Source organism: Tigriopus californicus, chromosome 4 (assembly GCF_007210705.1).
Source record: "Tigriopus californicus strain San Diego chromosome 4, Tcal_SD_v2.1, whole genome shotgun sequence".
NCBI lineage: Eukaryota > Metazoa > Arthropoda > Copepoda > Harpacticoida > Harpacticidae > Tigriopus > Tigriopus californicus.
Genome location: NC_081443.1, coordinates 6,940,454 through 6,965,699, shown reverse-complemented (window position 1 = coordinate 6,965,699; position 25,246 = coordinate 6,940,454). Strand labels below are relative to the sequence as shown.

The 25,246-nt window shown below is 43.6% G+C and overlaps 6 protein-coding genes across 9 annotated transcripts in view; 2 read left to right on the top strand and 4 right to left on the bottom strand.

Moving 5' to 3' along the window:
- Positions 1–403: 403 nt before the first annotated feature.
- Positions 404–6,505, bottom strand: LOC131878908 (stomatin-like protein 2, mitochondrial). Its single transcript, XM_059225056.1, has 9 exons — positions 6,355–6,505; positions 6,062–6,288; positions 5,736–5,999; positions 4,938–5,132; positions 1,663–1,927; positions 1,370–1,575; positions 1,090–1,288; positions 784–1,028; positions 404–708 (listed from the first exon to the last, which is right to left on the bottom strand). The coding sequence occupies exons 1-9, from the start codon at positions 6,392–6,394 to the stop codon at positions 601–603; spliced, it is 1,749 nt and encodes a 582-aa protein (XP_059081039.1). The 5' UTR covers positions 6,395–6,505; the 3' UTR covers positions 404–600.
- Positions 2,026–3,465, bottom strand: LOC131878919 (uncharacterized). The gene is made up of 4 exons (XM_059225071.1): positions 3,174–3,465; positions 2,839–3,057; positions 2,457–2,755; positions 2,026–2,391 (listed from the first exon to the last, which is right to left on the bottom strand). Exons 2-4 carry the CDS (start codon positions 3,048–3,050, stop codon positions 2,081–2,083), a joined length of 822 nt encoding a protein of 273 aa, XP_059081054.1. The 5' UTR covers positions 3,051–3,057; positions 3,174–3,465; the 3' UTR covers positions 2,026–2,080.
- On the top strand, positions 4,737–9,719 carry LOC131878911 (enhancer of mRNA-decapping protein 3-like). Of its 2 annotated transcripts, none has more exons than XM_059225061.1 (5): positions 4,737–4,896; positions 6,701–6,872; positions 6,984–7,183; positions 8,380–8,570; positions 8,646–9,719. In XM_059225061.1, the coding sequence occupies exons 2-5, from the start codon at positions 6,712–6,714 to the stop codon at positions 9,561–9,563; spliced, it is 1,470 nt and encodes a 489-aa protein (XP_059081044.1). In that variant the 5' UTR covers positions 4,737–4,896; positions 6,701–6,711; the 3' UTR covers positions 9,564–9,719. The 2 variants fall into 2 exon arrangements, with proteins under 2 accessions (XP_059081044.1, XP_059081043.1); XM_059225060.1 differs by lacking the exon at positions 4,737–4,896 and adding an exon at positions 5,126–5,595.
- LOC131878921 (UPF0729 protein AAEL015238-like) lies at positions 9,720–10,414 on the bottom strand. The gene is made up of 2 exons (XM_059225074.1): positions 10,050–10,414; positions 9,720–9,958 (listed from the first exon to the last, which is right to left on the bottom strand). Exons 1-2 carry the CDS (start codon positions 10,204–10,206, stop codon positions 9,858–9,860), a joined length of 258 nt encoding a protein of 85 aa, XP_059081057.1. The 5' UTR covers positions 10,207–10,414; the 3' UTR covers positions 9,720–9,857.
- A 3,749-nt stretch (positions 10,415–14,163) lies between these two features.
- LOC131878914 (disintegrin and metalloproteinase domain-containing protein 10-like) lies at positions 14,164–17,986 on the bottom strand. 3 transcript variants are annotated; one of them, XM_059225065.1, is made up of 7 exons: positions 17,837–17,877; positions 16,599–16,682; positions 15,841–16,196; positions 15,679–15,774; positions 15,392–15,612; positions 14,871–15,331; positions 14,164–14,805 (listed from the first exon to the last, which is right to left on the bottom strand). In XM_059225065.1, the coding sequence occupies exons 3-7, from the start codon at positions 15,917–15,919 to the stop codon at positions 14,436–14,438; spliced, it is 1,227 nt and encodes a 408-aa protein (XP_059081048.1). In that variant the 5' UTR covers positions 15,920–16,196; positions 16,599–16,682; positions 17,837–17,877; the 3' UTR covers positions 14,164–14,435. The 3 variants fall into 3 exon arrangements, with proteins under 3 accessions (XP_059081048.1, XP_059081047.1, XP_059081049.1); XM_059225064.1 differs by lacking the exon at positions 16,599–16,682 and having other exon boundaries at positions 17,837–17,986; XM_059225066.1 differs by lacking the exons at positions 16,599–16,682; positions 17,837–17,877 and having other exon boundaries at positions 15,841–16,301.
- Positions 17,987–20,683: 2,697 nt separating this feature from the next.
- Positions 20,684–25,246, top strand: part of LOC131879486 (uncharacterized) — a 22,152-nt gene continuing 17,589 nt past the window's right edge. The window contains exon 1 of the mRNA XM_059225832.1: positions 20,684–21,215. The gene's annotated coding sequence lies outside the window, so the exon portion shown is untranslated. The remainder of the gene's footprint in view (positions 21,216–25,246) is intronic.

The following is a 25,246-nucleotide window of genomic DNA, read 5'->3' as shown; positions in this document are numbered from 1 at the left end:
AGGGGAGCGGTATAAGGTATCAATCAAAGCCTTAAGCAAAACTTCACAAAATGTGTACTTGGCCAAGCCTTGCTTGCTTGTGGGTATTTGTGATGACTTGCTAATTGCCCTTTTCCCATTGGTAGGTTCTACCAAGGAGTCTTTGGTCATACCAACTACCCCACTACTTTAATACTATATAACTATTACTAAGAACTCGTTTCCACACTCGTTAATTAAGCTCATCGTTTCAATAGTTCCCTTGCACCTTTCTCAACACATACAGGGAATTTAGAAAGTCTTAAAGTTTGTAGTAACTTAAAAACAGTCATTTGCAGTCATGAGCTTAGCTTTTATTTTCTCACATAGCACCTTATTTTTGTTCTTTTTGCAAATCTCGAAAGTACAGATGAAAAAATCATACTGCAGTCGCAGATTTTCTTTTTATTCAGGAACAGCATCACAAGATATGAAGGAAACGCCATCACGGGTCTTTCAATAATTGATACCTTGTCGTCGTCCTGCTTCTCGTGGTTCGCTCAACCGACCACTTGGCACACAAGATTTGTCTTTGAGGCGAATCACGGACACATTCTCAATTTCGTCGTGGGATCCATCCATTTATGATTTGGGCTCTTTCTCTTGGGTTTCTTCACTTTCACTAGCCGGATTACCTGAGTCTCCACTCAAACTTGGAACCCGTTGCACTTGGTTATAAATCGTCATAGCCTGGACCAGGATAGATATGACGTAAAATAATCATTACCATTCAATCTGGCATTCCATCCCCATATGTCTTCATACCTGAGCCACCATATTCGACACGTCCCCGGCATTGGCGGGCAAAATCAAAGTGTTGTTCGTTTTGGCCAATGCCTGGAAGGCGGTCACATATTTCTCGGCCACCGCCAAACTAGCCGCATTGTGCCCGTTGTGGTGATGCAAGGCTTCAGCCACTAACGCGATGGATTCGGCTCGAGCTCGACCGGCTGCCACTACAGCTTCAGCCGCTCCATGAGCAGCATTGATTAGCTCTTGTTTCTCAGCCTCTGAAAATCATGTTCCATTAGAAGAGGTTATTTTTCTTCACGCGATTTATCGAGGAAATACCTGAGCTCAAGATTCTTGACTGTTTCTTTCCCTCGGCCACATTGATCTCGGCGGCTTTGATTCCCTCGGACTCCAAAATGGCGGCTCTTTTCTTCCTCTCAGCTTCCACTTGCATTTGCATGGCCTCTTGAACTCGGGAAGGCATCCGAATGTCCCTGATCTCGTACCTCATGCACGATATTCCCCACGCCTCTGAGGCCTGTAAGAGGTTAGGAAAACTTTCAATGCTGGTTAGCTATAAGTACAATTTCAAGTTCAGTCGCTCTAATGTACCACGTACATCATTGAGAGCCGTAACAATGGCTAGATTCAAGTTTTCTCGCTCTCGGAACAATGTGTCTAGGGTGATCTTTCCGATCTCTGATCTCATGGTCGTTTGGGCTAGTTGGGTGATGGCAAATTCAGGATCCTCCACGCCGTAACTGGCATTGTACGGATCCGTCACACGCAGGTAAAGAATGCCGTCAATGTTCAAGTTCACGTTGTCTGTGAAGTGAAATCAATAGCTTTGGTTTGCATGAGTGTTCAAGGAATGATGTTCTGTGAATTGAGTATCGAGTTGATTATAATTACCGATGGTGATGGCCGATTGTTGTGGAATATCAATGGCGATTTCTTTCAAGCTCTGAACGTATTTGACCCGGTCAATAACCGGTACCAGTACATTCACGCCGGGTTCCAAGATCTTGTGATACTTTCCCATCCTCTCTACAACCCACGCCTCTTGTTGAGGTACAAACATCACCACCGTGTTCAAGGGTGTGGAGTGCTTCCAACGAACAGGAGCTCGTTGGGGTATTGAGGCGGAAAATTGGTCATTGCCCAATACTGAAAGTGTCTGCAAGAGAATCGAAAGTACCATTTTAAATCATCACGTGAAATGGAAAACGAACAAGTATCCCACCGTTCACCCTGAAGGAAATTTTAACTCGAAAATAAATCATGAACACGCTATATTTGCCGGACTGATAGGAATGAAGAAAGCACACAATTAATAATGGCTGCCATATCTTCGGGAGGGAGAATGCATTGGATGGTAATGCAGAGCTAAAGGGGCATAATCGAGTTGCTCTTGATATCGCTGGAAATGCCTCTGGCGACGTCTTTCAGCCCGTCGTTGAACTACAACACTCGGATACTTGGATTTCTTCCGGATCTCGTAGATACTTAATCGATGCGGATGAGCGGGAAACTCTTTCAGGACTCGCAATTTCTGAACTCTGATTTTGGCAGGCTTCTTCCGCCAGAAGAACCAACCCTTTCCATCTCGAATGGGTCTTAACTTGACACCAAAGGATGTGCCTAGTGAGTGAGTTGTATCATTTATGGGCCGTTTTCCTTCTGAATCGTTCGATAGAATGGGCTACCTTTGATGGCTGACCGATTGTAAATGACGGGATAGTTTTGCGAATGACGATCCATGGCTTTTTCCCAATCTCGTCGAACAAAATCATGATCCGAGCGGTAGACGTACGAGCGGTTTCGTTTCCGCTTGATTTTGCCCACAGTGGTAATATCGCTATAATCCACATGGTAAATAACCGGATTGCTCTTGATGATCAAATGTATGGGATCATGCAAGCCAGCCACTTGTCGTTGATATTTGAGCAACTCATCCTGCCTCAGTTGCAAGGTGGTCTGTCGCTTCTGCATATTTCTCAATTGACTGGATCGAGCGAAAAACAGAATGGGCTATCAATCAAGAACGACCTTCGGGCAATGGAGCGCTTCACTTATCATACTACTTACATTTTCTGCCGCTTTTTCTTCCACTTCCGTTTCCGGCACGGCAGAATGAACCTGGGCTGGGCCTCCGACTCCAAAGCTAGTTCATTTTCCGGCGATCGATCCCGATCTTGCCAAAACTTAAGCTTGCTCCAGGCTGAGGCCAAAAACCCTTTCCGGGACCGCGGTTCCCGTTGACCCGTGCTAGGGTCAATGGGATCCGGGGACTGGCTCATGCTGGGACTGGGTCAATGACGAGATCCGCTTTAGCTTGGACTCGTTCAAAACCAATACCTACCTATGGGTGAGCCCAAATCTCACACAATACTAACCGAGCCAAGCTAAAGCGGAGGGCTCACCCGGGTGAAATTCGGGGCGAGGAACGGGGTGGATGACGGGCGAGGCGGACCTTCGAACCTGGGTCGAATTAATAGCAGAATCCAACGATAGAATGGCCGACTGAGCCGCCCATCTCAAACTGAGGGACCGGCCATCTCGGCACCTGGGTCCAGTGGCCATTCTATCGCCCAAACCGCCTTACGGTCTCGCCCGATCTGCTGGGCAGCCCAAACCAAGGCCAAAAGGCCCACCCACGTTAATCCGGGGGCCACACTCAGGCACCACTGAAGGGTAAGCCAGAGTTGGAGCACACAGGCCCAGCCGGAAGGTAGCATGAGCATCTCAGGATCTCAGGATCTCAGAATCTGGCAGGGGGGCAATGGAACGAGCGAGCACTCGATCCACGTGGCTATGGAACACTGAGGCTCCAGATTCCCAGGCACCCTGGCCATGGACACTGGTGGAGTGGGACACTTGCGAAGAAGAAGGAGTAGACGATTGGCCTGGATCTAACGTCTAACATCTGGCACTTGACGCTTACACCTGTCTCCTGTCTACTCGAACCCCTCGGCTTCCAATGCCCCTGGGATCCATACTATGTAGCTAACTACCATGGAATCCATGGGGCTGGACATGGCCTGAGGGATGAACGTGAATTTCGGCCATGACCCGCCCGAATGGCCATCACGGACTGGCTGAAAGTCGGTGGCTAGCTGGCTAATCTATGTATTCTATGCGATAGTCGGCCCTGAACTTACGCGAGGGGCCCACGGACGGGCCTGACCGGGGCGGGTCCCAGCCCCACGGGTCAGGATCCAACCGGCGGCGGGTGACACGCGCCGCGCCAACTTGACAGGCCCCAACCAAGACATGACCCGAACAACCACGATGACTTGGCTTGACACGGATACCCCTACACGCTGACTCAACCCACGGACGGATGGAGTGATACGTTGACACACGCGTTACGGGCAAACCCAGCGGGAGAACGGACCAGCCCGGCAATACGGCCTGGGCGGTTCAATAAGGCCGAGCAATGATATGACAACCAACTAACACTTTATCAATCAATGGATGGATAAGTTTGGAGCCTGAAGATCGAGTCTGTATGTATACTATGATGATGTAGGTATCGGTGTAAACGCTATATGTATGTCTGTATGTAAGAGGCCAGTACAAAGCCACAACATCCACAACATCCACAACATATCCCATGCTGCACAGGCTGCACAGGCTGCACAGGCTGCACAGGCTGCACAGGCCTCTCAGCAGCATGCAGTTCGCAGCCCAGGGATCCCATCGGAAATGGTCGCTCGCTTTATTTAAGAGTGGCTCGGATTCGCGCAACCTCGAGGCCGCCCACGTAAGTCACCCCACTTAAACTTAATGGTGTGGTATCCGACAGCGTCAGGTCGGAGGGGTGGGTTTTATTGACAGCGAGCTAGCCTACCCATGCGGCCTTGGCCTCAAGTCTTAGTCTTTATTGAAACTTTATACCAATCTCCTCTTCAAGTTTCAAGTTCAGATATAGGCCTGCCATTTATGACTCAGGTCGAGAGAAAAGTGGCCAGATGGGGCTGGAGTCTGGCCGATTTGGCCGATTGGTGGGCGTAGTTACCGCCAAACTGTGCTAGCTTGACAACAAAGAAGAGACGGACTTGAAAAGGGGACCTTTTGACCTTTTCGAGTTCCCAATGCGACCTTGCCGGCCTGATTGGGCATGACCACGTGCATCGATTTAAGGTGAGTGACCGGGTGGATACCGGGTGATTGGGTTGACTTACCGTTCGGGGTGGACCGGCGCCTTCCTCGTCGGCCACGGAAGCCGAATCCATCATTTCTTCAATGATGAGACCGGGATACGGGGCGGGATCGCCGTCTTGGGTGCCTGGAATGCCGTGGACCAGATTGGGCGGATCGCCGGGGCCTTTTCGAATGTTGTATTGGGAGCCCGAGCGACGCAACGCGTCGTCGGCCAGCTAGAAACCAGACCAATCGGAGTCAGGGTCAGCCTCAAGGTCGGGGTCGAACCCGGGCTTGGGAGCCCCGGGCGCCCCAAGATGAGTTCGGGCGGGAAATTGAGCTTAATCTATGCAAGCATTGGCCTGGCGACCCGGGCTAAAATTGGGAATGATGCTTGAAGGCGGGACAATCCATTAAATTGGTTACCATGGTAAAGGCCTTAAACAGTTGGGGGTGGCTAGTCATGTCAATTCAGGATAAAAAGTCCGTCCAAATGATTCCGTGCTCGCCTACCTGGAATAGCCTTTCCACGAGTTTCTAGTGATTTCCATACCCTTTGAGGTTGACCCGCCCCTTCGTAAACGGTGAATCCCGCTCCGACATTACCTCGGGTGGACCACTCCATTTTCATGGTTCAACTTACCGCAATGCTAACCAGGCATTGGGATGAATTGGATGAGTTTGATTTCGCTCCACCAGGTGAGCGCGAGTTCTCTTTTAGTGACCAGTGATCGCCTTTTCCCAATTTCGTGCCCTTCATGGGAACGCGCGGTCCCACCGTCATATGATAACTGACCACATTCCACTGGACATGACAGCCCTATTCGTCCTATGATTACCTTGATCTGTTGATCCATATCTTCGACCCGGGGCTTCGTGGCCTCCCAGATTTTCAGCTTGTCCTTGAAGCCTTGTCGATTCTCATCGTTTTCACGTTTCAAGCGCTCCAACACCGACGTCGGATCCGTTTCGGACGTCACCGAAGGAGCTCGATCTTCGGGTCCGGTCAATGCTCCTTGGCCACCTCCATCTTCCATCCACGGGCTCGAATGCTCCGACCCCAGACGAGGCTGTTGAGCCTGAGCGAAAGGTCTTTTGGCATCCTAGGTCCAGCCCAAACATGAGACCATCGCACCTGACTTCATGGACTGGGGTTCACACTCACCTGGGACATAATTTTCGCATTGATGCTACCCGCCCGGCGTAGGGGTGGGCCCATCATAGCCCCGGAATAGCCGTAGGGATAGGCATTGTAGGGTGGGCCGTAGGAAGAAGCCTGGCCACCCATGCCTTGGTGCATCATCATGGGCGGATAAGCGGGCGATTGGATGTAGATCGGTTGCATGGGAGGCGGATAGTAGGGTCCTTGACTCATGATGTTATTCCCATTACCTAAAGCGCCAAATCAGGAGCTATATTCCCGCCCGAGACGGAATGCAATCCAAACGTATCGATCACCTTTTAGTGGGATGGAATATCCTGATCCTCGTCTATCCATGACAATTGCTTGCCTTTGAGGTTATGAAGGCATATTGAGAAGTGTCGTGAACAAGTTGTGAACAGGTGTTTTGGAGCAAAGTGTCTTTATCGAGATCGTTGTTTCGCCGTGTCCTGAAAGTGCCTCTCTTCTCTTATCCTGCCACAAGAGAAAATGCTACTTGTCATGCCCGCATTCTGATCACCTTCACCTTTGCGTTCTGACTCATTCACGTTGCACAGATGAGTCTCTCGAAAAAGACGTTCCTTGCACTTATTTGGACATGATATACGATTGTTTTTCAAATTAGCTTCTATTCCATTACAGAAAGAAGCAAAATGAATGACGATTGGCTAGGGAAGACGGTGTCCATCAGTTGCGGATCTTTGGGACACTACCAAGGCGTTATTAAAGCTGTTCATCTTGAAGGTCAGACTATAACTCTGAAGGACGTGTTTCAAAATGGAAAACCTTGCAAAATGCCCTCGCTAACCCTAAGGTAAAAAAAACCCTTATGATTATTTTTGGTCCCTGTGTGCATGAAATGCGCCTTGCAGGGAAATGAACGAGGGGCATTGGGGCATGAGTCTGGAATTACTATTGTTTTCAGCGCCAATTCTATTGAAGACATCAACTTCTTGGAGGTGAAGTCTTCGGATATGGCCAAGAAATCCGGAACTCCGTCCACTAGCACGGTTATGAAACGTAAAAGCCGTCCAGTGGCCGAAAATCTGGCCTCTGCTGCTGCTACGAAACTTAAAACCACTCAACCAGCTCGATTTTCTCCAGCCATTCAAGCGGTGCTTGCGGGTAAGTCTTAGCAATTGAATGTTCCCCCGGAACAGGTCAAGGCAACCTTCAAGGCGTTGGTTTATTTTTGTCAGAGACAAATCGTCAGGGTGGTTGTTTTCCATACTCCTTTTCCTTACCCCCAAACTAAGTAAAACTGTTGATGCGTTGCAACTATGTCCATGGATTAAAAAGTTGTTATTTTAAAGATGGGAATGCATGAATAGTAAGCAGACGTCAAAATGAGGACATTTCCGAGGCCCAATATTGTTTTCACTTATTTTGAATATGTATTTAGGCTCAACTTTTCTTTGCGCGTTTTGTTTTTATGATTACTTTAACATGATAAATTTGGATAAAATGAAGGTTTGGCTGTTTTGCTTAATGCAAGAAAATAAAAACCTAGTTGTGAAATATCATGATATGGTCTTTGAACGTGAGCTAAATTTGATGCTGATGCATCTTCAATTCATTTTCTAACTTTGGGCCCACAATCTTTGAAGTATGTTGTGTGAGTTTGGTGATCCCGAAAGAAAGCTGATTGTAGAGGTATCTGATCTACAAAGCAACCAAAAAATCAAATAAAAAAATCTGAAGTCTTTTTACTGTTCAAAACTCCAATAACTAGCTTGTAGGGGCAAGAGTGAATGGGTTACCTTGGAGTTAAACATAGCTAATTACGCTTACATAGCTGACATATACAGATGAACTCGAACAACCATAGACGTTTTAAGTGGTTCCATTTTTTTGAAGTTAGTTTCTAATGTATTTAGCCAAATATTTGAAAAAAATAATTGTTGCTCTTTAGTATCACAGAGATTAGAAATGGTGAAAGTGAAGGACAAGAATGATTCAAAGTTCAAGGATTCTAATTATGTATTCAAAGATTAAAAAAAAACGAGTGTTTTCGATGACTTTAGGGTATCAGTCTTCCCAGAGGCCATTTGCTCCAATCGGGGGCAATTTTTGAAATGGTTTTTATTAGTTGAGTCATTGTAGAGGACAATTTTAATATCAGGACGACGTTTTCATATATCCTCCCATTTGCATTTAAGTTTGCATTAGGATCATTGATCTTCATAGATACAATATGTAGCAAACCAGGAATGCTCTTCGGTTGGCCCGAAGTAGTTCTTTCCCCACTCGAGAAAGAAATATCTTGAGGACATACAGGCACAGAGAATAGAAGACTGAAAAAAATCTGATCATTCTTCCAGGCCAAGGAAGCAATGCTTACAATCGAGGCTCACCTCGAAAGTCCTGGATGGAAGGGAATGGGGAACACCGCGTTCCCAATCGCCGCGAACGAGAAAGAATGCGTGATGAAGAATGCTTCCAAGAGATTAACGAGGTGGAAATGAGCGAGGAATTTGATTTTGAATCAAATTTAGCCCTCTTCGACAAAAGGGTAGGTTGCTCCCGATATCTCAGGATAAAAATAGAAGGATGAACAAAAGCAAATTTGCCCTCTTGTCCTTTGCAGCTCGTTTTAGAGGAAATTTCTGACAATATTGCCGCCAACCAACCGGACGTGGTTCGTCTTGTGGATTGTAACAAGCGAAAGCCAGAGGCTAAATACAGGAATGACGAGAACGTCCTCATGTCCGTGCCCGCACAATACAGGCCCATTGAAACGGGAGAAGAACCGCCACCGGGCGAGTACGTCACTGACTCGGGTTTGATCGTTCCAGCCATCAGTATTGAGCTGCGCAACACGTTGGAGGCCAAGCTCAAGGAACACGGTATATCAGCCGAACGGATGACCGAGCTGATGGCCAGATCGGCCGTGGAACTGGCCATCCACTTATTTGGCGGGGCACATCGACTCAATCCCAGCAATAACCACCAAGTCCCATTGGTGGTCATTTTGGTGGGCCCTAATCGGGCTGGAGTGTTTGGACTGGCCACGGCTCGCCATTTGGACTCGCAAGGTGTGCGAACCGCGGCTTACTTGCCCGATGTCCCTCATTATCCGGCCCACGTGGCTCAAGAATTGAATCTTTACAAACTCTCGTCGGGGAAGGTGTGCACCAAAACCGAAAGCCTCCCACAAGGCCCCGTGGACTTGGTGATTAACGCCATGGAGGATCACGACATGTGGATGCAAGAGCGACAACAGCCTTGGTTGAAAGCAGCTCAAAAGTGGATTCTCAAAGCTTGCCCGCGCGTTAATGTAATGGCTCTAGACCCGCCTCACTCTCCGGATGAGGCCTTGTTGCCCACGAAGATCTGTCTGGTGCCTGGTCTGCCCCTGTGGCAAGGCGATCAGTTCAATGCTAGTGCCGCCAAGATCTACTCGGCCAACATGGCCATTCCCAAGAAGTTGTATCAGGCCGTGGGGATCAAGTACAGCTCGCCTTACGGGGCCAAAACGGTCATTCCATTGCATAAAGTATCCTAAAGGCGGGATGGATTCATGAACTTAACTTATTTCTCAGGTATTAACTTCTACTGTAAAAGTCCAACAGTAGTCCGTGTATTACCCCTCCGTATTTATGATCTGACCCCTGATAAAAAGAGCCGAGGTAAAAGAAATATAAGACAAGAAATCTCCGAATACGTGGTTACGTCATCATAGTATTACATCATTGTTCTGATGAAGCCACTGGGCAAGATGTGATGAGTACAATAATGTTTTCTTTCACCTAACTAATCGATATTGAAGAAAATGAAATGCGAATTGGGGATATACTTTTCACTCGGATTTCTCATGGGAGCTGATTTCCGCTTTGGTCTCCACGGGTGTGGATTCCACGGCTGGCGATTTGGACGAAGAGAAGGGACACGAGAGTCCAGCTGAAATTGTCAACCATCGGATATGACATGCCTGACCTAACATCGAATACGTTTGGCTGAGACATATCTCATGCCTATCCCTCTAACGCACCTGTATTAGTGCCATTGCCAGCCAATGCTTCGTGAGGGTCTTTTTCGATGGTCTTGGCCGGAAACCATTGTGGAAATATAGTCCCCAAAACAGGCTGGAGGTATCGGTGCCACAAGAATAGCGCCAAAGGAATCAGGATACATGAAATGCACACCATTTTGAATGGATTGCGATGAATCACTCCGTGAGGATCACGATCACTCTCCTCCTCTCCTCTCTTGTGTGACAGTGCAGATTCACTCCCTGGGTGCGTTGTTATCTGTTCAAGAATTCAGAAAAGCCTACGCGTACTTTGAAGGTAGCTGTTGGTAAACGCGGAAAACTCAAACATGGAATCGCCAATTACTAAATGAAACCCTTGCAACTGTGGATGGGTGGGTACATTGGGTCGAAATTAGTTATACTCTATTATGCATGGGGTTCACCATAACCCGACCGAATGATAAATAAAACTCTGTAACCCGTCCGAATGATAAATAAAACTCTGTAACCCGTCCGTGGGGGATTAAATCGGCAGACCTGTGTTATAAATATTTTAAAGAAAAATTGTGGCTCAGGACAAAAAATCTTTTCTTGCCAACCGTTTTCTGGGTGGTTTTTGATATGCTTTAGACAAATCTATCTCGTCAAATTCCACTGTCTTTGGCAAACTCCTGATGCTAATAATTTGACATATGATCAGCTCTAAAAAAAATGAATGCAGACAACTTTCTTTGCATTTACAAATACACACGCAGCGTGGCAAGAGGTCAATGTTTGCTTTCAAAACAATTCTTTAAAAAATATCACGAAGCAATTTCTCATCAAGCCTATGGGTAAATTGCAACCAAAAAAGATCAAAATGGAGTCCGCAAGACATAGTTATTTTGTAGAAAAGGAAAAGAAACTACAATTGAAATGTAATTGAAAGTAATTGAACTATCATTGAAAAGTACTTGTGATTGTAATTGAACAAGTTTGAAAATAAAGTAATTGCAATAGAGACGTGTAAAGAGCTGACTCGGATTTCAGCTGTGTGGGGAAGCCAGGCTGCGCCACAATCGCGGCAAGAACTACCATGATTTTTGCACATCCAGTGCTTCCAAATCTTCATTGACCATATTGTTCGCCATCGTAGGATATCGTTCGACAATTATCTTGAACCATTTAACTCCAACATTCATGAGATGTCATATCATGGCAAGTGACAAAAACATACAATAATGGCGAACCAAAAATTGGTACCAGCATCTTGTCATCAGTTAGAAGTTGGTGACACTTACTTAATGGTAAAACCAGAGGGTGCACAAGTATGAAATCCCAAATCTTTACACTTCTCTATTGCAATCATTTCTCAAGAAAACTTTTATATGCTAGCTACGCCCACAGACGGAGAACCAAAACTGATACTGGACATGGATGATGTGATGGCTGGCTTTGCTGGCCGGGCAAGGTGCACACTCCAACCCTAGCACCCCCAACCAACGAAAAAAAATATATATATATATTTCTAGCCCATGTATTTATACCTGTAATTCATTATATTTCAAGCCCATGTATTTGTAATTGTAATTCATTACATGCATAAATTAATTGACACAGGTCTGTAAATGGGTAGGCTTAAATTTGCTATCATACATTATAAAGTATAGAAAAAGCTACTTATCGCTATTACAGTCTTGGGTAACGTGCAAAGACCGGCCATAACTTTCAAAACTGAACTATCTAAATCATGACAAACAGTAAAGATTGACTGTAATAGATATTCACTCAAATTAATAAACCAAAAAGCAATGCATCTATGGAAAAGAATGACAAAATTAATTCACAAATACTTTTGCTGAGTGCAAAATATTAAAGTTCTTTTTTTCTCTCTTTTGTGGACTTCCTTATCACTGTAGGATTGGGATTGTCAGCATTTCAAGGTGGAAAGTTTATACTTGCTATTTCATTTTGTGTACATACATCTAGTATCTGGTGCATAAGATTTTTCAAAAGTATCTGGAGATTGAAATTGAGCCCAATCCCAATGTTAAACAAGACTCAATAGTCTTTTTCATTCTCCCCTGCCTTTTCTCCTTGCAGACAAACAAACGTTAAAGGACGAGAATGTGCTCTAAGATGCTTGATTTGAACAAGGTGTTTTTCGCTGAACAACTAATTACTGATACATTCTAACACCATAAATTGACCACCAACTTTTCTGAAAGACCTTTCAAATCCTAAAAAATTAGAATTATAAACACTGTTGACTTCCGAATTGAAATAAACAAGGAGCCATATGCGGTGTACTTGTAGCATACCAGAGACTTTTTGTGATTGTCTTTGTCCATTAAATTGTTCTAAAAAAAGTAAATTTAAGTCAAGAGGTGGTGATGTTTTCAAAGTATGTCATCAAAAACTTGTGAAGCTGTGCTTTTTGGAGCGCTATTTTGTTAGAAATTGTTATTACAAAAGTGTCATTGTGTTATCAACAATACAGTATACAACGTCCTGTTTAGTTCTTACTTACAAGTCATAATTGTTCGATATTTTACCCATAAAGGATTTAAAAGGTCTCCCAGATGAGTTTTCGGGTTATTCGTGGTATCATAATACTTTGGCAATACATTTTTCATCTAATAATCCCTTGATAAACCTGACATTTTAGAGAGTGTTGTCTCGTTTCTGCGTTTGTTTTTCCGCACCTAGACGAAGCAGAGGGCGCTGTCTCCCTCAATGAAAAGGACTTATCAAAGTTTATCGCTCCCGTGTTCAATTTTAGAAACGCTTTACTTCTTATTGGAAATGCTACCCAAATGAGTGAAGTCACGGACTTCCAGAAATATGAACGAGCTTCCCGCCAAATCGGCCTGCTCTTGGTCATAGCAACTCTGAGCCACTTTTCGAATTAAAGTAACAAAATAAGAAACTTAGATCTTCTCAATTAAAGGTAGGACATTTTTACATCAGTAACTTGAAAAGTGGATCGTTTCAAAGTTATGTTGTCAAGAGCAAACCGAAAGTTCTATTTTTACGTAGTGTTTACTACATAACTTTGGTTATGTCTCCTGAGTTCCCTAAGCGTAGGTTTGCGCTCAAATTTGGCCAAGTTCATCTATTCAGCCATATTTCATGGCCGTATGAAGTGCTTGGTTTTAATCAGAATAACGGTTTTGGAGGTACGAAATTTTGGCTTCCGTTCGCAGTCCACATCTCTACAAGTCTGTGTTAAAGTCTAATTCAACAACAATGTTTTCCTAATGTAATTTATAATAATTTCTTTTTTTATTTGTAAGGAATTTAGGTCACCCAATAAGGATAAAAAATATTTTCCTAAAAAAAAAAAAAAATATCATATGTCAAAAATATCATAACTCACGTTCGGGACGAGATTTCACAATATTTTCATGAAGAGGAAAAACCGCACAAAAGTGTTTGAAGTTGCTCAAAACGTATCAGACAACAAGGAAACAAAGCCAAAGAACAACCAAAAAGATCATCCCACATCCAACAGAGTTTTTTTGCAAAAAAACGTCTGGTTATTAATCTCGGTGCAAATCCTAGGTAACAATACATTCGAGCCAAAGCTCTCTTTTATTTTGTGGTTAAAGCTCTCTGACTAAATGTAAGTTATATTTTTGGATACCCGGACTGTATAAGTAGATCCTTGTCAGTCAAAAAAAGAAGCGATACACTATTTCGAAAACAATATACCCAATGTGATGAAAGCATTGGTAAGTTTTATAGTTCAAAAAGCTGCTCGATTTAGTCCTTGAACATATGGTTGGTTCGGAATAAAGTGTTTAAAGTTCGTGCATAAGTGAATAAGTTTGAAAGATAAGGGGTTGTTAGAAGACAACTATAACATATAATATATAACATGACATAAAGTCAGAGCGTCAAATCTGACTCTTCGTCGCATTCTTTACTATTCTTGTTCAATAGAGTTGGACAGATGGACTTGGTCTCAGTCCTTGACCAGTCCTCGACCGCCAGCCTTTGCTTGTTTGATCATAAACATCAGCACAATTCAAATTTTAACAAATATGGCACAAACGAAGAAGGATCAGTTTTTAGCATTTAGTGGCTTTTATCCCCGCGGATGGGAATTCAAATGTTTTGAAATTCGTGTATTATACATGCGGTAAAGAAATCAAATGAATATTAGATTTATTGACTAAAAGGAAAAGTTGGATATTCTCAAATGCCAATACAGATACAGACTTATTTCGTTGAGTAATCACAGAGGTATCACGTCATATTTGTTAACTGAGGCTTAAAGACTTCTAGGCTAATACTCAAGTATAGTTAAATGTTCTCAATGCTCTTCGTATCCGTAATTCGTTGCCGTCAATATTTTTTGATCATATAAAATAGCATTATGAATGGGTTTGGACTCCTTCTTTGACTCGTAACTTTGCGACGTTACCCGACAATTCGGACATGACCATGTGTTATATGTTTGAAGCACCGCTTACTATTTCGCCAATCACGCGAGAGTAAAACCCCGCCCAAGATGGTGGCCAAGAATATCACAACCAGTGGCACGTACACACCGAATACTAATCCCACCGGATGCAGACACGAACGCTTCTCGTTTGTCGAGCACGGCACAGCACTGGCATTGGCATAGCGATCCGGCGGACTGATAATAGCAGGATAACAGCACGCATCATGGCAATCGTTGTAGTGGTGACCGCAATCGCATTGCTCGCCTTCGTCCACCACGCCATTGCCGCAGATTGAGATCACGGGCTTGTGATCCGGCTCATACGGTGCATTGATATAGCACTCTCTGTAAGGAGGAACGGTTTGGATACTCTGTTGAAAATTAGGATGGTAAATACTGGTGTTTCTCACCTATCAGCTTTAATCTCCTTCAATTTATCGGTCATGTCCTTTAGTGAACAAGAGGAGAACACCTCCTTATTTTCATCCGGACCCTTGACCGAAGTACCATTGATGTCTTCGATAACATCGGATTCCGCCATGATGAAGCCTTGATTGACACATTCGGGGTTGTCCACCTCGTCATCGTGCTTGGCTCCAAAATTGTGCGCTAATTCGTGGGCAAAAGTGATCCGAGAATCCTCCAATGGCCGATCTTGGCCATAATTCAACAGCGTAATGAACCCCACATTCTGACTTTTAACATTGGTAGCGGGGAACGGGTAGCAAGCCGTACCTTTGTAAGCCAAACCCGCAGTCCCATTGTGGAAATCCAAATAAGTGAAGACGTAGCCCAAACAGGCGTCGTGAAAGTAGTAGCTATTGCCGAATTTTTGCAGATATTCATCCCGGTGATTCGTGCAATTGCGATCCTATAGAGACGAAATTAAACTCTTGGGAAATTACACGGCCTCAATTTCTAAAAGAATCACCTCAAACCCGGCACAAGAGCCAAAAATGATCTGAACCCGACTCAAGCGAAAATAGATATCCTCAAATCCGGCTTCCTCTGTCATCACTTGTGAGGTGAAGACTCGGTTGGCAAAATCCACATGATCTTGCAGGAGATCGACCAATGCACTTAAATTGCGATCATTCTTCTCCCACAACGTCTCATCGATCCCAATAACGATATCACAAGCTTTGGATCGACCTGAGAAATTCAATGAGGTAAAAATATCTGTCAGAGGCAAGGAAGTTTCGGCTAGATTCACTCAACCTGATAAATCCACTGTAGGTAGATCTGAACCCTCCAATAGCAATGGGACAATGGTTGTGTCTGAAGGTGGTGTAGTCGTAACCGGATGAGGAACGCCTAGAAATGCAAACCACTCGAACCAATATTCACATTAGACGCCCATCTTCAATGTATGATTCATACCCATAGAAGATCCGAACCAACCCAAACCAAATAGTGCAATAACTATCGCACCAAACAAGTCACTGAACAAGCTCTTCATGGTTTTTCAGCAATCTTGGGCCCTGGATGGCAGATTGCTTGGTATTTTCGACTGAGGAGCTTGAAACTGAAGACCAGCTGTGCAGAGAAGGCGTCAAGTTCGCAGAGTGTCATACACCTTCATGTCGTTGAAGAAGGTTTTTTATGTTTTGAGAGAAGTGACTAAGCTAAGAGCCTGACGGCAACTGATGCGACAGTGTGGCCAAGATGTTTTCTCAGTTCGGTATGTGCGTAGATGGTCGGACTAATTCCACGTGAATATGTTGCTTCGGATGTTGCTAGAATGAAGCAAATACAACTTTGAGAATGATAACGTGATGGTGGGGAAGCGAAACTTGCTTAAATTATCATTGACAAATATGCTCTACATGGCAAGTCATACTTGGAGGGTAGCTGGAATTTTACAGTTTAGATTACTTTGATAGTTGGATGTGCTTTTCTGTCTTTTGGACTTTTTTGAACCCTTCGCCTTCATCTCAGGGCCGATGGACTTTAGAGTAATTTTGGTTTGATACAAACTTGTAACCTGTTGATGTCGATACCATCGATATGCCTGAAGTTTTATCAGATAAGTTTTTATGGTGTTTGACAAACGTACTCGTATTCCACCAATCTCTCTTGCACGGCTATGTAAACCGTTGCAAAAAGTGATAGTAGTAAATTATCTGCCAAACACTTACAAGAGAGGATGCACTAGCATATCAACAAATGGTCCATGCTCGATGGAAAATAAGAAATGCAGTTCCACTTGTATCAGGCACTATCTAGAATTAAGAAGGTCTCTTTTTTAGTGGATTCGTGAGTATGAATTCATTTTTGGAAATAATTTCCTCAATAGTCTTTAGGTTTTAGGTTTTGCATCTCTTTAAAATTTCAAATACAGAAAGGTCGCGTGGGGATGCAAATGAGCATAGTCGATTTTTTTGTAACTTTTTTTTTCGTTTGGACTAATTCATGACAAGATTTGTTTAGTTGAGAAAAACTGACGCATATTTTCTTATTTAAGCGTTTTTTTCTAACATATGGTCGGCATTGTTTGCATGAAAAGTACGAGTGTTGAACTATCTTGACCGGGAAGAATCCTTGTGTTTGGTGCTCCATTTTTTTCACGTAACCGAATATTGGCATTCTAAATATTTCCTACCGTTGTAAATCAGCAAAATCATTCTTTTTGGCAAAGAATAGTCCTTACTTTCGCACTAAGCAAGATGTGTTTCATAAAGTCAATTAATATTAACCATTAAAAGACTGAAAGGACCTTCAACCAAAGCCAAACGTTCCAGCTTAATTAGAAGGACCCAAATTAATTTTAGGTTCAATTCCTCATCTGATCATGCAGCATGTAAGTGAGTAAAAAAGTCCCCAAAAAGGAAAAAAAACAAGCTAAGAAGGAAACAGATTTGGACCCAAATGACCAAACGGTTAAAGAAATTCTGATATACAATAACATAAGTTATCATGATAAGTTCTTTTCAGGTCTTGGCTTTTTTAGGTCTACTAATGACGTCACCGGACCACAGTTCTACTAATCGCTCAATGAATATTAGAATAACTCAGGTCAGTGGAAAATAATCCTCAGCAATGGTATTTTTTTTCTCTGTAGTTGGTGGTGTTGCTCAACCTAACAAAATTGCCTCAAAATTGAATTGGCCACTAGACATGAGTTCGAAAGAATTGTTCGTTTCAGATCAAGTTTTCGAACTTCTTCCTTGGAACTTAAAGCCTTGACGATGGATATCAAACCAACAGCCCTTACAAGGCTTTCAAGGACGAGATGAGATTACATCCGTCCAGTGTATTCTGCTTCTTTTCTTCACCGCTTTCCTTTCCGTTGAAATTTAAAGTCAACCTTAAACGTTCAAGCTCATCGTGAATTGAACTGGCTACGCTATCAAACACTAAAGAGAACTTCACTCACTTGCTTTTATTAATCACATTTTAGCCGCTGACTCTAAATAACTTTTATTGTGAAAGTGAATGTTGTTTTTAAGAAGTCACTAAAATTCAGTCCAAGTGTTGGATGTCCCTCGACACATATGTTCTTACTATTTAACACTTGGATGCATTTTTTTCCTCTCCTAATCTTTGCACACGTGAAAGATAAAGTAAGGGTAGCTGATTTCAATTGACCTCACTTAATGGGTCATAGAAAAAATCGACTTGATCTTGATTGCAAGCTCAATTAGAGAGTATTGTGTATTTTGTCAGTCACTTTGATTAGAAAACGCCATGTCGTGGCACCTTACTTCTAATCGATATCACAGACAAGATTTTCAAAATTGTGCTGTCCTTGCTGAAGTGTTTTACGCGGACCGATAAGCCATTTTTTTCCTTTAAGCCTTTATCTAGATGTAGCTGATTCATGTTGAGGGGGATTTGTAATCTACACTTGAGGATAAGATGGAATTAAAAAGTCCAATATCAAGTCTAGTGCAAGGCATTTTGAAAGCTTAAAATCATTCTGCATTGGCATGTTACTTCACGTTCAGCGAAGTATAAATATGGTTTTTTGGTTGGAACTGAAATTTATTTCAGAAAATCATATTAACGGAAGGGAATGTTTCTTCACGTCAGTGATCCAAGAGCAACAAGTTTTCAGTAGTTAAATACTCTTGCATAGTTCATTGAAGTACGCAATATATTTCAAAGGGCACTTTTTAGCATTCACTTTCGGGTCTTTGGGTATAGTATCATCAAATTGGAGAAGTTTTCTTTTCGGGTGGTTTTGAGTAAAAAATTATTTGAAAAGGTCACAGTCAAAATAGAACAAATGTATTGCCAACGCCAAACTTGCTCGTCTGGGATCCATGACGTTAAAAGCTGCCCCCTCATTGTATTATTATGGTTTCGTGTAGGCTAAATTTGCTTTACAGCAAGCGTTACTTTATAGACCACTTAAGTGGTAAATAGAGCCCAGCTAGAAATCTTCTTGTCAGGTCATAAATATACCGTATTGACAAATACACAAATACCTAGAGCAAAAGTAATTGCTGTTTCTAAAGAGCTTTGCTCATATCAACACTAAATTTTGGGTGTCTCAAGCCTTGCATTATGGTGGCTTTCAAACCCAGTTGTGCATATCAAATGGACTCTCATGTGTAAATGATCTAAATGTCTCTATCTAAAGGCAACATTATAAACAGGTGGCCTCAATCCCTAGACTCAGGAACTACTAAAGGCGTCAATTGTCTTGCACTGTCCTAATCAAAGAGAGTTGTTTGCCTACTTAGGCTGGCAAAGCAAAACGTATGCAAAAAGTTACGAGAAGTACAAGCATACAATGAGCTTTAAGAACTCATAGCTTCTGGACAGTCTCTATGATTGAAATGAAATCTGAAATGCGCAGTCATGGCAATGTTGGGCAGGTGAGGCAGAAGCCAGAACTTTAAATTCGAATCTGAGATGTTCATTCTCATCCTTGACGTCCCCGTCCATACTTCAATGCCTGACCCAACGTTTACACAATTAGTCATTGCCTTTTGTGTAAGCAGTGAATGCTAAGAAAGAGCATACAAGGGTGTTTACAGCCCTGAGACTAAATTCCAGTACCAAATTATTTGGCAGTTCGCCAGAAATGTTACTCCTCGGAAAGTTTTCACTATCACGTTCAGAATCATGTCAACGCCAATCTCGCAAAATACAATGCGCACGAAAGCGCCCTCTCAAATTTGTACCTTGAGCCAAAAACTAAGCTTAATGAAGCAGACTAGGAGGCCCAACGTATTACTTCTCATTTTACATGCAGTTGACTAGGTGCAATAAATAACAACAAAGTGATTGGCCAAATGATGGGGTCATCGACATTTTGTGAGGGCTAATACTATATTCAAACCATAAAACGTTGAAAATACCGCTTTCAACATCACCCATGTTGTCTCAAAAAGAGCGAAAAAAAAGCCACAGGCTAGTAAAAAAGAGCGGAAAAGAGAGCCTACGGTTCTTATTGATTCATTTCTTTCTAAGGGCAATTCCGGTGGTTTGCATTAGATTCGGATGTTTTCGTATTCCATCTGTTGAAAATCCTCCAAAAAGAGCTGGAAGAAAAAAAAAACTTATTGATAGACGATAAAAATTCCCGGCTTGCAAACTTGCTCGATAAGCCGGCAACCAGAACTGAATCCATCCAGAATGTTCAAGTTACTAGTCTGATTCGTTTTCTAATCATAACCCTGTTTACTTGATTCTTTAACGCAAACTCCATTAAGTGCGAAATAATGAATGGCTCCTTGCTCCAATCGAACCACCGTACCAGTCATCCTACGTATTGATCCTCTTTAATCATGAACCAAAACTCCCTTGACCTTCATTCCAAACGAAGGGGCATATCTTCTTTATTGTACGTAAAGAAGCCCTCGAGTCCAAAACCATGCAATATGTCTTCACCCGCCTTAGAGGCGAGGGTTCAAGTTTTGAAAAGCACAAGAAGCATTCCATTGAGAGGATCCAAGCAGGCATTAGGTTTTCAACTTAAGGTTCAACCTGACTCCTCGGAGTCTTCGCAAAGAGTTTGGTCACGAGGATCTGTGCCCCGTCGACCTGAACTTTAGTGGCAGTATTTAGCGGTAGGCACCAATTCTGCGGTTCAAATGCAGGCACCTCAAGGAGTCTCCTCCACTCTTTAGAAGAGAGTGTACCAATACTAGGTAGAGACTACCTATTGCTCCCTTACTAGTATGTGAAGAATGAGTGTGTGAGTGTGTGCGTGTAGGTGCACATGTGTATGTACGTATGTGCGTGAGTGACTGAGGGTGAGAGGGAGGGAGAGAGAGAGAGAGCGAGCGAATGGATGGATGGATGGATGGATAGATCTTTGGATGGTTCTGTCCCATTCGTCCACACACTACACGTGAAAGCGCGCTCGCATTACCATTCTAATCACTAGCAGTGTAAGATCGGATGTCACAGCGGTAAGATTTCTCACGACTCTTTGCGACACAATAAGTAATGTGCCTTGAATCGACATCGAGTTTATAGTTGTTCATGTGCCTTGCCAACTTCCACGGGCGGAGAAGGATATCCAAGTGAATATGTCAGTGACTTTGTTGTGAGTGTATCTGCAATTTCTGGCTTCACTTCCTTGTGAATGTGAGACACATTGTTAATCGGATCATTTTTTGCCTTGAAGCCAAGGATCGAACATTGGAGCCATCGATGCCGACGATCGATGCTCGAACAGATATACACACTCTTGTGCAGTGAGTGAGTGAGTGAACCGGGGATCAATACACACGTTTACCCAAAGTCGCGTCATGGTCAAACTTTCTGGAATTGAGTAGTGCCTAAACTCGTTGTGACAGGTAAGCTCCACTACCACTGTGCCATTTAAACGCTCATACCGATACACTCTTTGTAGTAAAGAAGGATCCTTAGGTAGCCGATGGTCGGTACACTTACTCGAGTGCAAAATCCATGGTCAAAACGGAGATGAGTTTTTCATCATCAAGAACCTGTTTCTCTCGAAAGTTGAGCTGGCGTTTGAATCTTTGGACAAACTTTCAGTGACATTGCAGGCATTCGCTTTCGTGGAAAAGAATGCTGAATACGGAATACCGTCAGCAGCCATCATCCACTCCATCCACTTCAAGACGAATGAACTTGGGTAGAGCCATAAGATGGCAACAATAAGTCATTCAAATCCATCGTTTTAGGTAAACCTGAATCGATTTGTACACAAAAATCCCACCACTCGCCTCTTCAGACCAACTCGAATGAATCCCCAAGGCAACATGGGCTGCTAACCCCCCGTTGTTTTGCCATATTCGAATATGACTGTCCGATATTATTCAAGCACTTCTCGACCAGACTGTTTATTCTGCTCGGAATTCCGTCTCTCAAGATGAGGCCTCGATGAATCTGGCAGGTGTATGTATGGGTGAAATATGCTCACCCGATTGGGCGATTTGTTTAGAGTTCATTCACATCATCACGAGGATCGCACCCAATGCTTCGTCAAAGCTGCGCTAGATCCAAGAGGGCACCACTTTAGAATTGGATTGGAATGTATTGGCAAAGCTCCCTCTTTGACCAGGCGGAATGAGCAGTACGTGAATGTGGGTATGTAGGTATGTAGGTATGTAGCGAGCACTAATTGGCTGGTTGCCGATGATCTTCTTCCCCCCCCCGCCCAAGTGGTGGTCTCCAATATGATGCTCGGGTGATTAGTTATGCAATGGTTGTGGGTCGTTTGGGGCGAAGTTGGGATCTTCTTCAAGTCTTCTTGAGTGATGCTATGAGGCTACAGTTCAAGGCTTTTTAAAAGCGTGCTGCTGTTCAGCGTAAGAGGATGATGAGGGTGATGACGACGACAATGATGATGATGATGATCGTTATGATGATCATCATCATGGCGATGTTTTAGTAACACCCTCCCACGACCACAATTATCATGACAACCACAAAAAGTTCGTACATTTGGCGAGTCGGCTCAAGATTTATCATCATCCCAAGTTTGGGAGTGTGATCAGTCATCAATCGCTGAATTTAGATGGCTTCAAAATGTGAGCCCCGAAATCGTAGCAAAAAAAGGCAGGTAGGCATTGGAGAACTAAGAGAAAACAGCCTTATCGTTGAGAATCATGCTTTGAAATCATTTTCCTGCCCACCAAAGACCCTTGATAATTGTTTCACATCCAACGGATGACTAGGAGCAAAACTGTTTCATCTTTTCCCTATGAAAGCAACAACCAACATAACACCCAACCCAATGGGAGGCTTTCAATTAAATGTACCATAACGATGAATTCATGCGCTCCAAACCACTCAGTTCAAGCCAACCCAAGAGGTCTTTGAAAACGGGGCTCATTGAGCCTTGCTCACCATGTCGAAGTATCTGACGTTACACAGAGACTACTACGTATGTGTCTGAACAATGTGTTTCTGTCGGTACTCGTACATGTTCTGCCAACCAACCAACAAGTAAACTTGAGGCAACCCACCGGAAGCGAAACTTGGATTTCTTTTCTTTCCTACAAGGTTCATGGAACTGTGGCAGTGTAGGTACTGCAGGACTTGTATGTACAGGCAAATAAAATGGGGAGCAGTGTTAAAATGGTGGCAGGAGTCATTACCTGTCATGAAGACGTGATACATCGGCGCCCCACTTTTTGTCAGAACACGGGCAGATCTGGGGTTTTCCTGCTCGGAACGAGATCAAAGAAAGTTCATCGCGAAGAGATTGCAAATATACGCAATTCTGTCTGTGCATAAAACCAACCAGCCAGTGAAACCCATTGAAAATTGCCTTCGGTTCCGTCAGAGACCAGAGGAGTCTCTAGGATATTTTCCTTTCTGGGCTGACAGAGTTTCTTTGGCTTTTTCTGATGGAAGTGCTAGCTTGGCGTCTCTCAACTCGATGGTAGACGTAGTTAAATGACACCGAATTTCCTCAAATTCGGGGCTTTTAAATAGAAACACGAAACGGAAGAGTGAGAGACCTCGTTGACCTTTTTTGTTGTTGGGAGAAAACTTTGCCCTCGATTGTACATGGAATTTGCCACCCAACAGCTCAAGAAGCCCTCCTCGTTCTATGATTTTGTGATTAAGCTCTTCGAGCACGTTCATTGAAATATTGGTTCAGAGGGGAAAATCATACGCATGTTACAACATCAAGATAACAGGGTAATCATCAACGATCTACCACCTCGGTATGGTGCAAGCTTGGGATCTTCATGTGATATTTGCAAATTACAGTGCGTTATCTATCCACTTTTGTGCAGGAACTCGGAATAACTGGCATTGTGCGAAGACACGAAATGTCACCCTGCACCCATGCACTGTACATAATTGTTTGAAGAAGGTCTGCAATGCTCGGATAATGGAAAGATACGAACAAGGCACCCCGTCATGGCGCAGAAATGCGTCACATGAAAGGACCAAACGGGCTGGTTCGAATGTCACGTCTTGCATTGCTACATCATCTACGTATCTACTGTTTACTGTATGCTATCTCGAATCTTAACCACTGTGTGGGTTGGCACTTTTGTTTCCAAAGGATCCTCCTCCTTTCTTTCCGTACAATGTACGTATGTAGTAGATCAAATTGACCAACAAGACTCGGTTACGTCGCACTTGATTGTCCAGCATTCTTTCTTCCTCCCCCTCTGGTGCCACATTTTCCCACCATTAATTACTCCCTCCTCCATGTAAAGTAAAACAACTAAGTATGAACCAATTCAACTTTCTTTCTTTCCGTCGGTGGTTCTTCCTGTGTCCTCCATTTCTCAACCGAAGTGAGTAGGGCTGATCGATCGTCTTTTGGTATTATGCCTGATACTTTGAACTTGGTCTTGATGATCTGACCATGTGCGTGCATAGCATAGTATAGCATAGCATAGCATGGCATTCTATCTGTCAGTGTGCCAGTAAGTCAGTCAGTCAGTCTGTCAGTTAGGCCGTACTCTACTCACCACTCAGTAGCCCTTCTGTGGCTCAGACAAATATTCTTCACCTGGCCATTTCGTTCTGGCTGGCTGATGAGATTTTCGCCATTCCAGGTCCTCAAAGGTTCATGCCCTGGATGGAGGCAAGAAACTTAACGAAGAGAGCAATGTCGCCGCTCTCCCCTATCTCCTTGACGGTTGATCCGTGACAATGGGAATCCTAATGTCCCCGTGTGGCCTAGTTTCGGAGTAAGTCTCCGCCTCAAAGGTCCAGCTTTCATGGCTCAAGTTGGTTAGTTGGAATGGAGAATGGGGAGGGTCCCTTTTTCGTTCATACAAAGCGAATACCTCCATTCTGATTCTTGGATTAAAAGGTTACAAGTCCATTACGACATGTCAATGGCGTATTAAAAGAATGCCCCACATCCTCGGTGAGTGCCACGAGGAGCCATCAAATTCAGCTCAACTTGACTCGCTCGCTTGTCTCTCACTTCCTCTTCATGACGGCGTTTTCCTTCAGATTCAAGTTTTCAACATTTTGGTTTGGTTCATTCCTTCAGGACATGTGTGAGGTTTTACCCAGCGTTGTTGACCAAACGACTCGGTAACTTGGCACATACACATAGCTACAGGGCAGAAGTCTTGATGTGACCAGAAATCTAGAGTTCCCATTGAACAATTACGGTACGTGCAAACTGCAGAGATACAGACACATCCTGGAGGCGTCTTGCTCCAAGGTACCAGTAGTCTCTAGTTCGAGTAGATAGAGGGCTTGTTATGAAATGAGCACACAATCAAGCGAGACTTTCACCAAATCACTAAAAGCAACGATTGCCAACGAAGACAACAATTGCGGCAAGGTTTTCTCTTATATACTATATTTCTTGATAGTGGGAAGATCCTAGGCTGTAATTGAAAGTGAGGGAATGTTTGCCGTGTTACGGGGGGGG

What these genes read in the sequence shown, in the direction of transcription:
- LOC131878919 (XM_059225071.1), bottom strand. Translation starts at nt 3,050, where the DNA reads ATGAGCCAGTCCCCGGATCCCATTGACCCTAGCACGGGTCAACGGGAA. An exon ending in AAGAAAAAGCGGCAGAAAAT is followed by an intron (nt 2,756 to 2,838) that starts GTAAGTAGTATG and finishes CGCTCGATCCAG; the next exon opens with TCAATTGAGAAATATGCAGA. An exon ending in CAATCGGTCAGCCATCAAAG is followed by an intron (nt 2,392 to 2,456) that starts GTAGCCCATTCT and finishes CTCACTCACTAG; the next exon opens with GCACATCCTTTGGTGTCAAG.
- LOC131878911 (XM_059225060.1), top strand. Translation starts at nt 5,526, where the DNA reads ATGGTTCAACTTACCGCAATGCTAACCAGGCATTGGGATGAATTGGAT. An exon ending in GTTTGATTTCGCTCCACCAG is followed by an intron (nt 5,596 to 6,700) that starts GTGAGCGCGAGT and finishes ATTCCATTACAG; the next exon opens with AAAGAAGCAAAATGAATGAC. An exon ending in ATGCCCTCGCTAACCCTAAG is followed by an intron (nt 6,873 to 6,983) that starts GTAAAAAAAACC and finishes TATTGTTTTCAG; the next exon opens with CGCCAATTCTATTGAAGACA.
- LOC131878908 (XM_059225056.1), bottom strand. Translation starts at nt 6,394, where the DNA reads ATGGATAGACGAGGATCAGGATATTCCATCCCACTAAAAG. An exon ending in GCGCCGGTCCACCCCGAACG is followed by an intron (nt 1,928 to 4,937) that starts GTAAGTCAACCC and finishes ATTCTCTTGCAG; the next exon opens with ACACTTTCAGTATTGGGCAA. An exon ending in ACAATCGGCCATCACCATCG is followed by an intron (nt 1,576 to 1,662) that starts GTAATTATAATC and finishes TTCACTTCACAG; the next exon opens with ACAACGTGAACTTGAACATT.
- LOC131878921 (XM_059225074.1), bottom strand. Translation starts at nt 10,206, where the DNA reads ATGGTGTGCATTTCATGTATCCTGATTCCTTTGGCGCTATTCTTGTGG. An exon ending in TGGCAATGGCACTAATACAG is followed by an intron (nt 9,959 to 10,049) that starts GTGCGTTAGAGG and finishes TGACAATTTCAG; the next exon opens with CTGGACTCTCGTGTCCCTTC.
- LOC131878914 (XM_059225064.1), bottom strand. Translation starts at nt 15,919, where the DNA reads ATGAAGAGCTTGTTCAGTGACTTGTTTGGTGCGATAGTTATTGCACTA. An exon ending in TTGGTTCGGATCTTCTATGG is followed by an intron (nt 15,775 to 15,840) that starts GTATGAATCATA and finishes TTGCATTTCTAG; the next exon opens with GCGTTCCTCATCCGGTTACG. An exon ending in GCTCTTGTGCCGGGTTTGAG is followed by an intron (nt 15,332 to 15,391) that starts GTGATTCTTTTA and finishes TCGTCTCTATAG; the next exon opens with GATCGCAATTGCACGAATCA.